This window comes from Danio aesculapii, chromosome 5 (genome assembly GCF_903798145.1).
Source record: "Danio aesculapii chromosome 5, fDanAes4.1, whole genome shotgun sequence".
NCBI classification, from domain to species: domain Eukaryota; kingdom Metazoa; phylum Chordata; class Actinopteri; order Cypriniformes; family Danionidae; genus Danio; species Danio aesculapii.
The window spans coordinates 70,367,014-70,382,770 of NC_079439.1; the positions used below are offsets into that span (position 1 = coordinate 70,367,014).

At 36.9% G+C, this 15,757-nt stretch overlaps 1 protein-coding gene across 1 annotated transcript in view; it reads left to right on the forward strand.

Annotated features, from left to right (window-relative positions):
- Positions 1–15,757, forward strand: part of ank1a (ankyrin 1, erythrocytic a) — a 316,581-nt gene that overhangs the window by 135,317 nt on the left and 165,507 nt on the right. Inside the window, exons 7-13 of the mRNA XM_056457171.1 lie at positions 292–390; positions 464–562; positions 1,426–1,524; positions 4,784–4,981; positions 6,865–6,963; positions 7,080–7,178; positions 9,615–9,713. Coding sequence (XP_056313146.1) covers positions 292–390; positions 464–562; positions 1,426–1,524; positions 4,784–4,981; positions 6,865–6,963; positions 7,080–7,178; positions 9,615–9,713 — 792 coding nt within the window. The remainder of the gene's footprint in view (positions 1–291; positions 391–463; positions 563–1,425; positions 1,525–4,783; positions 4,982–6,864; positions 6,964–7,079; positions 7,179–9,614; positions 9,714–15,757) is intronic.

Genomic DNA, 15,757 nt, shown 5'->3' on the forward strand with positions numbered 1-15,757 from the left:
ATATGAATGTGGATGTAAGTATATGGATATGAACATATTTTCTGATGTGAACGTATTGTCTTCCCAAAGTTATTCGAAGCTCCCGGATGAGCCTGCATTATTTAGTAGTTGTTATTTGGGAATGACATACCTTGGATGTCAACTGACCAATTAGAATCAAGTATTCCAGACTGGCTTGTAATAATGGTAGTTAATCTAATGCAATTATAACGATGCCATAAGAAGAATATCTGTATTTTACATGTACAAGACAAATAGGTCACTGACTCAGTTTCCCATGATCCTCTACAGACAGGCTTCACGCCGCTCCACATCGCAGCACACTATGAAAACCTGAATGTTGCTCAGCTTCTTCTGAACCGAGGAGCTGATGTGAACTTCACACCTAAGGTCTGGTTTCACAAACGTTTTATACAAGTTGTCTGCTTACAGCTACATGCTAACGGATGTTTCTGTCCTTTAGAACGGGATCACACCGCTGCACATCGCATCCAGGAGAGGAAACGTCATCATGGTCAGACTTCTGCTGGACCGAGGAGCAAAGATCGATGCCAAGACAAAAGTATTTTATTTTTACTGATAAAACAAAACTTCAGAAGCAATCACAGAAGATTCTAATGCTTTCAAGTACAAATATCTTATTGGTCTTCATTAGGATTTATGCAATCAGTAGAAGATGAATAGAAGATATATATATTTATATATATATATATATATATATATATATATATATATATATATATATATATATATATATATATATATATATATATATATCATATATATATATATATATATATATATATATATATATATTATATATATATATATATATATATATATATGATGAATAGAAATATCATTTATATATATTTAATCATTTATTTGATGTTTGGCTTAGGTTTGTTGAATACTGTAATTACCTTATGTGGATTGTTCCCTGCTGAGAGATATTACAAAACCTTTTTGTTGAAATTTCAAAGTTATTATAATGTCTATTTTTTTATGTTTAATTTAATTTTAATTTATTTTATTTAACTTTTTTTAATGATTTATAATCATATATTTAAATTCTTCTTATTTAAATGACATATGTGTATGAATTATTTTAAACATCTGAAGAAACTTGCTGTGTAATCACTGTGAGACAGCAAATTGTCACACTGACGAAGGCAGAGAGTCAAAACATTTGTCCTTTTTTAATCTTCTGCTTTATTTAGAGTACAAAATGAATAAGTGTGAACCAATTTTGCTCCAGTAATAAAAGGAAATTACCAGTAGAGACCCACAGGATCAATACAGTTTCCATTATAACCAATATAATTTTCATAATAACCATTCAAACTATTATGGTTTCTGTAGTAGCAGATAGACTTTAAGGGCACTAGAAAACTTTGCGTACATGATTTTGTATTCTCCTTTCAGGATGAGTTGACTCCTCTTCACTGTGCTGCCAGAAATGGCCATGTGAGAATCATCGAGATCCTTCTGGACCAAGGAGCCCCAATACAGGCCAAGACCAAAGTAGGCTCTGACCCAAACACACACGGTTTACACGTAAACACAAAGAAACGTTCACACTGAGACCCTCAGATTTAATGCTGTTTTAAAAAAATGTGTAATCTAAGTTTATTTGAGGCATCACCAACTTTTGATTGGATTTTATAATGTGATTTAATTACATTTTAAACATCTGTGATTTGGTTTGTTTAGGTCAATTTAATCTACAATTATTTAAGAATTTATTTGTTTAAATTTAACTTATTATTACATAATTATTATATTTGTATCTGCCTTTGCATTGTGGTTGCAATGGGTCACAAGATTCCTGATTTTGGATGTTATTATATATAATTTTAATTATTTTTAATGCGGCGCAATAAACCAAAAAAGAACCATAGAAATTATTTTTTTATTTATTTAAATGAGGATTTTACGGTTGCAGTTTAGCATGTTGGTGTGCACGCTCATATTGGAGCACTTTGTTTAGCACAAGGTGTTAAACATAGGGGTGGGCGGTACACCGGTGTCATAGTCATCACCGGTGTGATATTGCGCCACGACATGGATTTTCTAATACCGTCAATACCGTAATAAATCAATTATGCGCCTTGAACGGCTACATTTACATCAATAATAGCTAATTCTAAATAATAAGGCATTCAATTTTCTTCAAACGTTCAGTTGTAGTCTGAATACATGTCCTTATACTACAGGGCTCGAAATTGCAACCATTTTGGTCACATGAGCGCCCGAAATTTAATCTATGCGCCCTCATAATATATTTGGGAGCATTTGTGTGTCTGAATATAATGGTTGTAGTGCAATCTGATTTGATTTTCTCTAAAAACTTGCTGAATCGCTCTACCCTGCTGCTGAATTGGTTCATATTAGCTGTTAATCACTCAACGCTTCCCGCTGTCAGATAACAGGGAGCTTTTGTTACTGCAGGAAATGCAAACGGCTGAAGAGTGAAAAGTACACAGGTTTGCAAACCTCACCTAAAGTTATAATAATAATAATGGCGCAGATGACAGCGATCATAACATGAGGTAAATGTTGATCCGCCAGCTGAGATCATCGAGTGTTTTCGAAGAAGGTGCCCGAATCTCGATGCGTTGCATTCACCGCGTGTTCAGCTCAAATGTCCGCTAAATATAAAATCTAACACTGTACACATCGCCAAAGAAACTCACCTTTACTAAGTTTACACTGAAACTACGGCTCATAACAAAGAGCGGTATTGCGCCGGTGGTCATCATGAGAATCCTGCTCTGTCTGCTCATAAATTGGTGCGGCTGACTCGCCTGCTTTATTCCACCAACACAGAGAAATGAAGATCAGCTCATAACGAGACTGAGCATTTACAATGACCCAAACCAAAACTTTTAAAGAGTGATAGAAGTGAGACTTTCTTTTGTCCATTCTTCCTTGAGATGTATATTATTTTGCTATTGAAAGTAATACCGTGATATTATACCGTCACCGTTCAAAAGATGAAAAATACCGTGATATTAATTTTAGGTCATATCGCCCACCCCTAGTTAAACATTTGCTATAATTGCGAGCAAAAATCTCTCTGGTGTTCACAGACCTTAAAAGCTGCGATCACTTTTAGTGCGAATGCACAGATCCAATATAATGATACACACATTCTTTCTTGAACTGTTGATGTTTACTTAATGCGTAACGACTCTCTTTATGTAAATATTCACCACGATGGCTGTTTTGACATAACACTGTCATTTGTATTTGTCTGTCATGTCCAAAATATAAAAAATGAGATAATGCAAAATTGTATTCACACATTCTCTGTGACACATGCACAGAAAGCAGCTAAGTTCTCTATTTAACCCAAAAGACATCAAATTCAATTTTAAATGTGCATAAGCTCCTAGGGCTTGAGTGGCCACATACGTGGACAGCAAATTTTAGCTCTTAAGTGGCTATTTAAAATACTTTGAATGTTTTATATTTTGTTACAGACATACAGTGTCCTCCTGCAACTGTTTTGCAGCATGAAATGTCCCAAACATTATTTTTAACTGACCAAAATGGGAAAAAAAAAATGTTTTTACTCTCTGAAAGTCAAAGCAAGTTATAAAAAAATTCTATTTTATATATGCATTAAAAACATTCAGGAAAATAGTGTTTTCTGTAAATTCGGACCACGAGTCCACATATATGGACATCATTTTTCTCTAAAAGTACATCGTATCAAAAGATGATGCTTATATTTTTATTCTAATTAGGTTCCAATAAACCCATTTTCTGTATTTGAGATTATCAATTCAAACTTACACTTAATTAGTAAGCAATATTCAATTAGTTAACATATAAGACAATAAAATAATCTATTGGTTGAATATAACTACACTCACTGGCCACTTTATTAGGTACACCTTACTAGTACCAGGTTGGACCCCATTTTGCTTTCAGAACTGCTTTAATCCTTCTTATTCCTCAGAGATTTTGGTTCATATTGACATGATAGCATCACGCAGTTGCTGCAGATTTGTCAGCTGCACATCCATGATGTGAATCTCCCGTTGCACCACATCCCAAAGGTGCTCTATTGGATTGAGTTGTGGTGGCTATGGAGGCCATTTGAGTACAGTGAATTCATTGTCATTGTCTGAGATATGCAGAAGATGCTTTTCTGTAGGCCTCAGTTGTAACGAGTGGTTATTTGAGTTACTGTTGCCTTTCTATCAGCTCAAACCAGTCTGGACATTCTCCCCTGACCTCTGGAATCAACAAGGCATTTGCGCCCACAGAACTGCCGCTCACTGGATATTTTCTCTTTTTCGGACCATTCTCTGTAAACCCTAGAGATGGCTGTGCGTGAAAATTCCAGTAGACTCTTGACCAGGTCTACATGCCGAAATGCATTGAGTTGCTGATATGCAATTGGCTGATTAAAAATTTGCATGAACGAGCAGATGGGCATGTGTACCTAATAAAGTGGCCAATGACTGTATATAAATGTCATTATACTGTGTTTTTAAACACATTCAGTTAATTGGTATTACAACAGAAATCTAACCTGCAACTTATTACTACAGTTTATGTTTACACTGTCTGATCTAAATATATGTAAATCTTAAAGGCAGTTCAAATTTAGCCGATAACCTTACTTTAAATATCAGAAAAGCTAAGCTAAAGAAATGCACTGTACATGAAAATCGGCATTGAACAAGACCCTGTTTGATTGGTGTGATTTTTTTTTTCTAAAGCAAATGTCACTGGCAGCTCTAAATGTCCTCATATGTTCACCGCACAGAATGGCCTGTCGCCGATCCACATGGCAGCCCAGGGCGATCACTTGGACTGTATCCGACAGCTCTTACAGTACAACGCAGAGATCGATGACATCACACTGGACCACCTGACACCTCTGCATGTGGCGGCTCACTGCGGGCATCACCGCGTGGCCAAGGTGCTCCTGGATAAAGGAGCCAAACCAAACACCCGCGCTCTGGTCAGTGCACCTCCAGAAAGCGCACACGACACAATTAATGCATCTGATAATATTTACCATGGTGTTCTTACAGTTGCACTTTTCCCAGCCCTGTTCCTGGAGCCACACCAACAGAACATATTTTGGATGTCTTCCTTATCTGACCCATTTACCTCAGGTTTTGAAGTCTCTTCTTAAAGCAGGGCTATTCGATTGGTGGCCTGCGGGCCGAACCTGGCCCCTGAGGCAATTTGTTCCGGCCGTCCAAACAGTGTGACCAGTCGAAAAAACGGTTGCTAAAGTTATGAAGATGAAGTGATGTGCGTCTGTTCCAGGCTGTGCACAGGGGGGTTCCTTCTCCCCTAAACCCCCCCACCCCCCCGTTTTCCTCTTTGCAATTGCACCCCCACATACCCCCCCCTTTCTTCACTTTGCGATCACCTATCCCCAACTAACCACTCACCCCCCTCCCCCACCCACTCTTCATTTTGCGTTCGCGTTGAGCACCTGCTCCTGTAAGGGTCTGTGCACGGGCCTGGTCTGTTCAATACAGCACAAGCTGCAGTTGAATGCTGCCAGAGCGTGAGTCACCATAAAGCGAAGTGGCGCGAGCAGCCCAAAACATTTGGATGTGTTTGTAGAAAAGGCCTTTTGTACAATGCACTGATATCGTTATTTGCCGACTATTAACTGCGCTTTAATTCGTCACAGTCAATTAATCGCAAAGTCTTCTCTAAGCCGCATTTCTGTTGCACGGAATGAAACTGCTGCAATTAAACAAAGTTATGCCAAGTTGCCAACTGTGCGCTAGTTTAAAGTTCCAAGCTTGCACACCGAGGCTAATACGTATGTACACCGGATTAACTATAGCCGCGGCCGTTCCCATATCATGTCTTTTCCGCTTGCAAGTTTGTTATTTCTAATGTGAGAATATATGACAATATGCACGCACAAGCGGAGCAACACACGCTTGCGGCTTTCCAGGCGCACACAGAAGAAAACATCTCACGGCGAGAGTCGTGCGTGCCTTTCAGTGCAATGTAAACAAAAGATATGTTAGACGAATTATTATTGAAATGATTATGTATGCATGAACGCAGATGGCAACAGCAGTTAATCTAAATAGCTACTTACCTAATATAAAGCTTGAATTATAACGTGATAACTGTGAAAACTAGGATTATTCTTCAGACTGTATAATCGTACAACCAAAATCTATAACCGATGCATCCCTAATTGTTATGCAGTTTAAAACACAACATATGAATGTGTCTGAATGTAGAAGAAGCCTACTACCAATGTTTGCAAAAAAAAAAGTCTATTGTAAAATGCACTGATATTATTTCATTTCAAAATACAATATATTAACATTTTAATGTAGAAAAAGCCAGCGTAGGTGTCTTAAAGAGCAAAAATACAACATATGGGCTCTTATATGCTGTTGTGTCATCACTCGTATTGCAAGTCATATCTCTTGACTGGGATGCTTTTCATGAACCGCCCCCCATGACAAACTAATTGAATAACCCTGAGAGTTTATTGAGGTGTGTTTGATTAAGATAAGGTTGAAAATGTGTATTGTTGGCGTGCCTTCAGGAACAGGGTTGGGAAACACTGCTGTAGACAATTATATTTACTATTACCTTATTATATTTATATACAATATATTTCTGCAGGGGTCTTATAATATTGACCTTAAAATAGTTTCTAAAAATTAAAAACTGCTTTTATTCCAGCCAAATAAGATTTTTCCTAGAAGAAAAAATATTATCGCAAATACTGCATAAGTTTCCTTTCTCTGTTAAACATCACTTGGGAAATATTTAAAAGGAATAAAACTTTCAGAGTAATAATTTTGACTTTAACTGTACATGTAAATATTTCTTCACTCATGATGTGCCTAGAATGGATTCACGCCGCTCCACATTGCCTGTAAGAAGAACCACATGCGTGTTATGGACCTGCTATTAAAGCATTCTGCATCCCTGGAAGCTGTAACCGAGGTGGGCCAAACAATAATATTAATATAAATAACATGTCCTTATAGTCAATTAATAAATACAGTTTTCTAGTGATGCATTCAGAGGTCTTACCTGAGTCATTGTTTGATGTCCAACAGTCAGGCTTGACCCCGCTGCATGTGTCCTCCTTTATGGGTCATCTGAATATAGTCAAGATACTGATGCAAAAAGGAGCTTCGCCAAATGCCTCAAATGTGGTGAGTTGAATATATCAGCGCTCAGCAGTTCAAGCTACACGCTGAAGTATAGCTAAATAAGGAGCATGAAAATCCACCTGTTGAATAAATTTTTTTTCTGCTAGTGTTTTTGCTTGTTTCAGCCTGCTGCTGGTATCATTTTCACCAGAGTTGGTCGTTACTGTATTTTAACTACATTTATGAGGAACACAGTAATGCATCGAATAACATTTTAAAATTGTGTAATTTGATTACTGTTACTAAAGTCAGTGTAATTGCGCTACTTACATTACAAAAATAGTTTTTGGAAGAAAAAACAACTTCTTTTAAATCACGTTTTCCTTTGCATCATCAGTTAATGAGCATGCGCTTTTAAATTGCTGGAGAACGCCAGCTGAAATGGTTGCTACCAAGAGTGGCTGCTTTTTCAACTGGAAATACAGACATTACCTTGATTTCATTGAGCATAAAAACTAAAGTATTACTATGAACTACAGTCTATGTCCAGTCTCTAAAGAACTTTCGACTGCTTTTGACTCAACCAGCAACTTGTTTAAGAACTAAAACAGAAAGCATTCTATGACAATACTTGTCACTAAGGAGAACAGCGGCGTCCAAAAACACAGCGGCAAAACTAAACCTAAACAGGCTAAATTGAGTTTTTTGTGCAGGATTGGGAGTGAAGGTATCTTCTGAATGTGAAGGGAAGCGTAGCTGCTTATGGGGCCTGTCACATATTTTGTCTTTTGCGCACATGCATATTGGAAGTGCATATTGCGCTTGCTCGCATTTCCCAGGCACACCCAGTTAAAAACCCTGAGTCACGTGACAAGAACTGACTGATCAGCTTCATACTTGCACATATGCACATTTATGTAGACTAATTACCTCAGACAAACACAGAACACATAAACATTGCAGTGCTTTTTTATACTATGGATGTCAATGGTCACAGGTATTAAGTTTTCTTCTAAATGTCTTCTTTTGTGCAAGTGAATGATGAGAGAATTGTAAGTTTTGGCTGAACTCTTTAAGTGTTTTGAATATGTCAAGCTGTTGTGATCAACCCATTGTAATGATTTTCAGTGAATATTAAAGTGCTGAAAGAGCTGCAGTCTATTTTGTATTTTTATAGGTATATTTTATATGTTTTGAAAGTAACTTTAAAGTAAAGTGATTAGTAATCAGATTACTTTTACATTAAGTAATTAGGAATGTTATCAGATTACAATTTTCCAGTAGTAGTCAGTAACTTTTAATATATAACTTTTTAAAGTAACTTACCCAACACTGATTTTCACATCCTGACCTGCACCACATTGTTTAAACAGCAGATGCATTTGCACTCATTTGTGACAACACCTGAAAATGGTTATGGTGCATTGTTGCCGCATTTCTATTTTGATGTGAATGAAATAGACCACACAATTGACTAACTAAAAGAAGGTCTAAAGTCAATAGCACAGTGTTATTTTTGTTATGTTAGTGACAGGCGGGTCCACAACTTGCGTACACATTGCTTATTACACACACAGGGATGTGCAGCAGCAGACAAATATTGTTAAATATGAAAAGTTTTAAAGGGGACCCTTTTATGCCCCTTTTTAGAAGTATTTGGTGTCGCTAGAGTGTGTACTGTATGTAAAGTTTCAGCTCAAAATACCACATAAATAATGTTTAATACTCTTTGAAACTGCTATTTTAGGCTTTGATGGCAATTGTGCGCGTTTTGGTGACTGTCACTTTAAATTCAAATGAGATTGTGCTCTTTTCAAAAGAGGGCGGAGCTACGAATGCCTATGTGTCAGCATAGTGGCAGATTCAAAAACAAGACTATCGTTCTATGCTAATGAGGGAGAGATTGTCACTAATGGGCGGGGCTTTCCTCATCTGATGACACATACAAAAGGGAATACATCAATCAAAGTGTTTCTGCAGTTTTTGTCAAGTTTGATTAAAAAAGATAATACAATTAATAAATATTTACTATGGGTATTTTCACATACTGTTGCCACACGACTGTGTTTAAACCCCTTATAAAACAGATTTTTGCATAATAGCTCCTCTTTAAAATGTGAAAGACGATGTAAATGTAAAAAATCACTTCAATCTTCAGTTCAGGATGCTTTGGGTGAATTTTGCTCATTCTGGAGATGATCTGTTGGCAACCACAACTCACTCTTAAGGGAATGGGAGATGAGACTCTGATTGGTTTAATGCACATTACACTCAAAACACACCCATAACTCATTAAGAGAATAACAACAACCATTTGAGCCTATGCGCTGGGTGCACCGCATGTTTTTCCCATCCTTAAAATGTCAAAAGTGGATTCAGACATGCCATAAGTGAACCTGCGCCATGCTCTTTACACCATTTAGATTGTTCAAATACAGCCCTGCATGTGAAGATGTGTTTTTGCTGTGATCATTTACGTGCATGCTTGTGTGTTTGTAGAAAGTGGAAACCCCACTGCATATGGCATCTCGAGCTGGACACTGTGAAGTTGCTGAATTCCTATTGCAAAATGCAGCTCCGGTTGATGCCAAAGCCAAGGTATAATATATTAGTCACACTTTATTTAAAGACACAATTAAGGAGGGTTAGTCAGAATTATTAGCCCCCTGTTACGTTTAAATTTTTTATATATTTTATACATTTCTAAACATAATAGACTGATTTCTAATAACTGATTTATTTTGTCTTTGGCACAATGACAGTGCATAATATATTACTAGATATTTCTCAAGATACTAGTATTCAGCTTAAAGTGACATTTAAAGGCTTATCTAGGTGAATTAGGCAAGTAATTGTGTACGATGGTTTTGTTCTGTAGCCTATTGAAAAAAAAATGGCTGAAGGGGGCTAATGATATTAATCTTAAAATGGTTTTAAAAAAATTAAAAACTGCTTTTACTTCAGCCAAAATAAAACAAATAGACTTTCTCCAGAAGAAAAAATATTATAGGAAATACTGTGAAAATATACACACACTTTGTTCAATGACTGATCTCAACGTTTACCTCAGGATGACCAGACGCCGCTACACTGTGCCGCCCGCATGGGCCACAACGAGATGGTGAAGCTGCTGCTGGAGCATAAGGCCAACTCCAACTCCACCACCACAGCAGGACACACAACCGCTGCACATCGCGGCCCGCGAGGGGCACACACAAACTGCCAGCATCCTCCTGGACATGAATGCCCAGCTCACCAAAATGACCAAGGTACACATGCCGATATTCAATATATTGTGATTATGCACATGCATAAACTACTATATATATATATATACATGTAAGCCTCCTGTTTATTTTTTCCCCCATTTCTGTTTAAACGGAGAGAAGATTCTTCAACACATTTTTTATCATAATAGTTTTAATAACTCATTTCTAATAACTGATTTATTTTACTTTTGCCATGATGACAGTAAATATATTTTACTACATGTTTTCAAGACACTTGAAAAGGCTTAACTAGGTTAATTAGGTTAACTAGGCAGGTTAGTGTAAATAGGCAAGTTATTGTATAATGATGGTTTGTTCTGTTGACTATCGAAAAAAATATAGCTTAAAGGGGCTAATAATATTGACCTTAAAATAGATATAAAAAAAATTAAAATCTAATTTTACTCTTGCCAAAATAAAAGAAATAAGACTTTCTCCAGAAGAAAAATATTATCAGACGTACTGTGAAAATTGCCTTGCTCTGTGAAACAGCATTTGGAAAATATTTAAAAAATCCAAAAAAGGGGGACGAATAATTCTGACTTCAACTGTGTGTATGTTTATATTAAGTCGAATTATTCGGCCCCCTTTGATTTTTTGTTTGTTGAATTTTTAAACATTTCCCAAATGATGTTTCACATAGCAAGGAAATTTCCCAGTATGTCCTGATAATATTTTTTTTTGTGTGTGTGTATCTAAACATATATATATAATCGTTATCTGTCTGTCTATCTATCTATCTATCTATCTATCTATCTATCTATCTATCTATCTATCTATCTATCTATCTATCTATCTGTCTGTCTGTCTGTCTGTCTGTCTGTCTGTCTGTCTGTCTGTCTGTCTGTCTGTCTGTCTGTCTGTCTGTCTGTCTGTCTGTCTGTCTGTCTGTCTGTCTGTCTGTCTGTCTATCTATCTATCTATCTATCTATCTATCTATCTACTGTATCTATCTATCTATCTATCTATCTATCTATCTATCTATCTATCTATCTATCTATCTATCTATCTATCTATCTGTCTGTCTGTCTGTCTGTCTGTCTGTCTGTCTGTCTGTCTGTCTGTCTGTCTGTCTGTCTGTCTGTCTGTCTGTCTATCTATCTATCTATCTATCTACTGTATCTATCTATCTATCTATCTATCTATCTATCTATCTATCTATCTATCTATCTATCTGTCTATCTATCTATCTATCTATCTGTCTGTCTGTCTGTCTGTCTGTCTGTCTGTCTGTCTGTCTGTCTGTCTGTCTGTCTGTCTGTCTGTCTGTCTATCTATCTATCTACTGTATCTATCTATCTATCTATCTATCTATCTATCTATCTATCTATCTATCTATCTATCTATCTATCTGTCTGTCTGTCTGTCTGTCTGTCTGTCTGTCTGTCTGTCTGTCTGTCTGTCTGTCTGTCTATCTATCTATCTATCTATCTAGATCTATAGATAGATAGATAGATAGATAGATAGATAGATAGATAGATAGATAGATAGATAGATAGATAGATAGATATGTATAGATACACATGCACACAATTGATATACACATAAATACACACATATATATATACATATACATAACAATAACAAATTAACCACAACAAAAATAAAAGGTTGCCAAACATATTCTCAGAAAGATGCATAACTTCATGTAATGTTAAACTATGAATAATTGTTTTGCGGTTGAGGAGAAAGTCAGCCATTTCTTTTCAATGATCTCTTTTGGTTATTGATTCAACAAACAAATTTAAGTCAGCAAGTTTTTTTGTGTATCAGTATTTTTAGTTATTATGCCTATTGAAGTAACCTTTTTTGCAGCTTCGATCAGTAACATGATAATAGCGGATATATTAGGATAAAAGATTAAGCAATTAATCACAAGTAGAAAAATTGATACGGTCACAAGCCTGAGCGCTAACCAAAGAGCAGTGGTATTAGTTCTGCTTGTGTTACTGACAGTCTCTCTCTTTGGTGTCCTGCAGAAAGGCTTCACTCCTCTTCATGTTGCAAGCCAAATACGGAAAGGTGGACGTGGCAGTTCTGCTTCTGGAGAGAGAGCAAACCAAACGCTGCCGGAAAAAGTATGATTCAGATTTAATCACGAGTGTGAACCGAATGAAATTCAGACACCTAAGTTGACTGAGTCGAGTGATTGAGTCTAAGTTGACTGAGTTGAGTCGATTAGTTGAATTACTTTAAAAAAAGAGAGTAGACTTGTTGCCTTATAAATATTAAGTAAACAAACTATGTACATAATATAAAAGTTAAGTCAATGGCTTTACTGACTTTTTGAAGGTAAAATCAACTTGTTGCTTTTAAGGCAACAGTTTACTCACTTTTTCGAAGTAAATTAACTAATCGCTTTTACAGTACCATTGTTTTATTCTTGTATTTTCATTTATGATGTATTAATTGAGGACAGTGATTTAGGAGGAATTCTCCTCTGCAGGTTGGACTCACGCCGCTGCATGTGGCTGTCCATCATAACATCTAGATGTGGTCAATCTTTTACTCAGCAAAGGAGGATCACCACACAGCGCTGCTCGGGTATGACACTATTATCAATCTGACTCACTTAATCACTCTTATACAGCTTATTTCCACAGTGAAAGGAACCGCCATTACTCTTGCCTTTGTTTCAAACACTATGGCCATTTTAGTTCATCCAATTCAGGTATATCATTAATTTATTTATTTTCTTTTTGGCTTAGTTTCCTGATAATTATCAGGTTCGCCACAGCAGAATGAACCGCCAATCATTTTTACATAGTATGGCAGCAAAGTTCACTGATTATTTGGCCATAATGGCATATAGTAGTAGTATATAGGAGCATTCCTAGCCATATCAGCCTGGAAAAAATGTTTTTACCTTTTTGAATGAAATGCTAATGGTCTAATCCGATTCAATGATCTATGCTAAGCTAAGCTAAAAACTGCTCCTGACAGACCCGGAGATCGGCTGAATGGATTCAAAAAGGGTCAAAGTTACTTGTTTACCCTCTAGTGGAGCTGTAAAATTTGCCTATTTTACCCCAAAAAAAAGTGGGAAACATTTTAATTACACACTATGAATCATGAAGCATTGGCAAATAGTTAATTCATTATTTGTTAAGCATTAACTCTACATTTATAGATTCAGTAAGCAGTTTATAAATACAGCTACAAATGCTGTATTCTTGACTTATAAGCCATGTGTTTTTATACTTTGGTAATGATTGATTTTCATTGCTAAATGAAGTATTGCATTATTATAAAGCAGTTATTTAAGAATAATTGGGTTTTTTAAGATCATTCAAAATGAGTAAATAAATGACGTTTATATATCTTATTATTCAGGCATATGATAATAGTTACTTTAATGGTAATAAATGCTTTATTAACTCGACTTCATCCAGTTTCATCCAGGACTATTAGGCTTTGAAAATCCCTTATTGTACATGTGCTTATAACTAGGGTTGGGTACCGAAACCCGGTGCCATTATAGCACCGGTACTTTTGTAACCAGTATGTAACAAACCGAATCAGCAAATGAATTTCGGTGTCACCGGTGCTGCGACAAGGATGTAAGAAGCATCAAGGGCTGCATCAAAGGCACACATAGGTACGCATTGTCACACCATCTCTAAACATTCAATTCTAAACAACTCAGGAATACGGACAGGAGATGTCAGGCGTTTGTTCTTGTTGCTTAGGGAACGGACGCAAGCAGTACAGCACATTCGGTGAGCAAGAGCAACATGCATGATCACGTTCATCAAATTTGCTTAAACTAAGCGTTCTAGAGCGTATTTTACAAGCAAGGGTTCTGACACAGTACCGGACAGATGCTTTACAAAAGTTGCGTGTAAGGGGGAAATACGTCAACTTAATGACACATTTGAGGGCATGGAATCAATTTAAAAAGCAAAGAATTACAAGATGTGTCACTCGTATACTTTTGAATGGGAAAGTGTAACTGTCAATATGGCGCATGAAGCCACGCCTTCTTGTACAGGCCAATCAGCAAACACTATATGATGAATAAAGCCCGCCTTCTAGTATAGAAGCCAATCAGCAATCACTATAGAATGACAATTCTCTGGGGAAGGGGCTTGGACCATACATGAGTTTCTGCAGATTTTGTGTGATGCGAACATTTAGAAATGAAACTAAATAGACAGTTGTTGTATAATTTAATTGGTTATTCATAATTGAAATGTAATCGTAACATTGGCAAGTCGTTTTGGAGAATTTGATGTTTCCCCATTCAGACAGAATACCCGAGCATACTGCCCGAGAAGTGTTTCAAAGATGGCCGCCGAGTGAAATGACTTGCCTTAAAGGGACTTTGCTTAAAGGCAGAGGAATGCACTGTCTCTGAAAGCTTGCGACATCATGTACGTACATGGACACCCAATGCTCCGATTTTAATATGAATTAGACAATACTCTGATTAAGAGTCTAGACCACATTATAACAGTTTTTTTTGATTACCTTAAAGGACCACAGACACCTGCGTCGCAAAATGCTGAGTTTTTTTCTTTCCATTCAACGTGCGGTATCAAATTCCACCAGTCTTTACTTAATGCTCGCATCAAATACCTGTTTGTCATGGGGCATGAATGAAATGTTCCTGAATGAAAGTGAAATTGCAGTTAAAGTCGAAAAAAAAAAATTGAACACCTGAAATGACATGAAACTCTGGAGGAAACATGGATAGCGTTGTGACGCAATGACGTTAATTGATCTATGTACTATAACATGTAAGACGGGATTATGTGAGGAACATTTAACTCGTGTAAACACCTTAATCTTATTGTTGTCAGATTATTATTCAGATTAAGGCAAATGATTAGATTACTGATAACCATGTAACACAGTCGGGGAGTCACGTGACGGTAATGGCGGAGTAGCAGCTCAACACTTGGTCTCCGCAGCTCAGTGGTATATTTTTTGTATTTTAAATAAGGCATACAACGGCATACTTTAAGATCTTGTGAATAGACATTAGATCATGCCCACTACTCAAAAGAAGTTGAATCTGTCGGCGAAATCCTCTAAATCGACGGAGATTAAATCGCCTCAGGAGGACAGTCGGACAACGATCATGGCGGACCAGGCCTCGCCGTTGCTGAGCCGAGCTGAGACCGACAGCTTGGTATAAAGAATATCAACAGAGGTGCTTAAAGGTGTCGAAAGCTCATTTGAAAAGAAAATCGACCCTGTTCTTAAGAAACTTGAGGAATGCTCCTCAAAAATTGGGACTCTGGACACGCGAATTACTGAGGTAGAATCCAGCGTTTCAGACTCCGAGGATGCGATGACCACCTACGGCGCGAAACTTACTGATCTCGCGGAAAAACTGGCGTCCGCGCTGGAAAAAATAGACGATCTGGA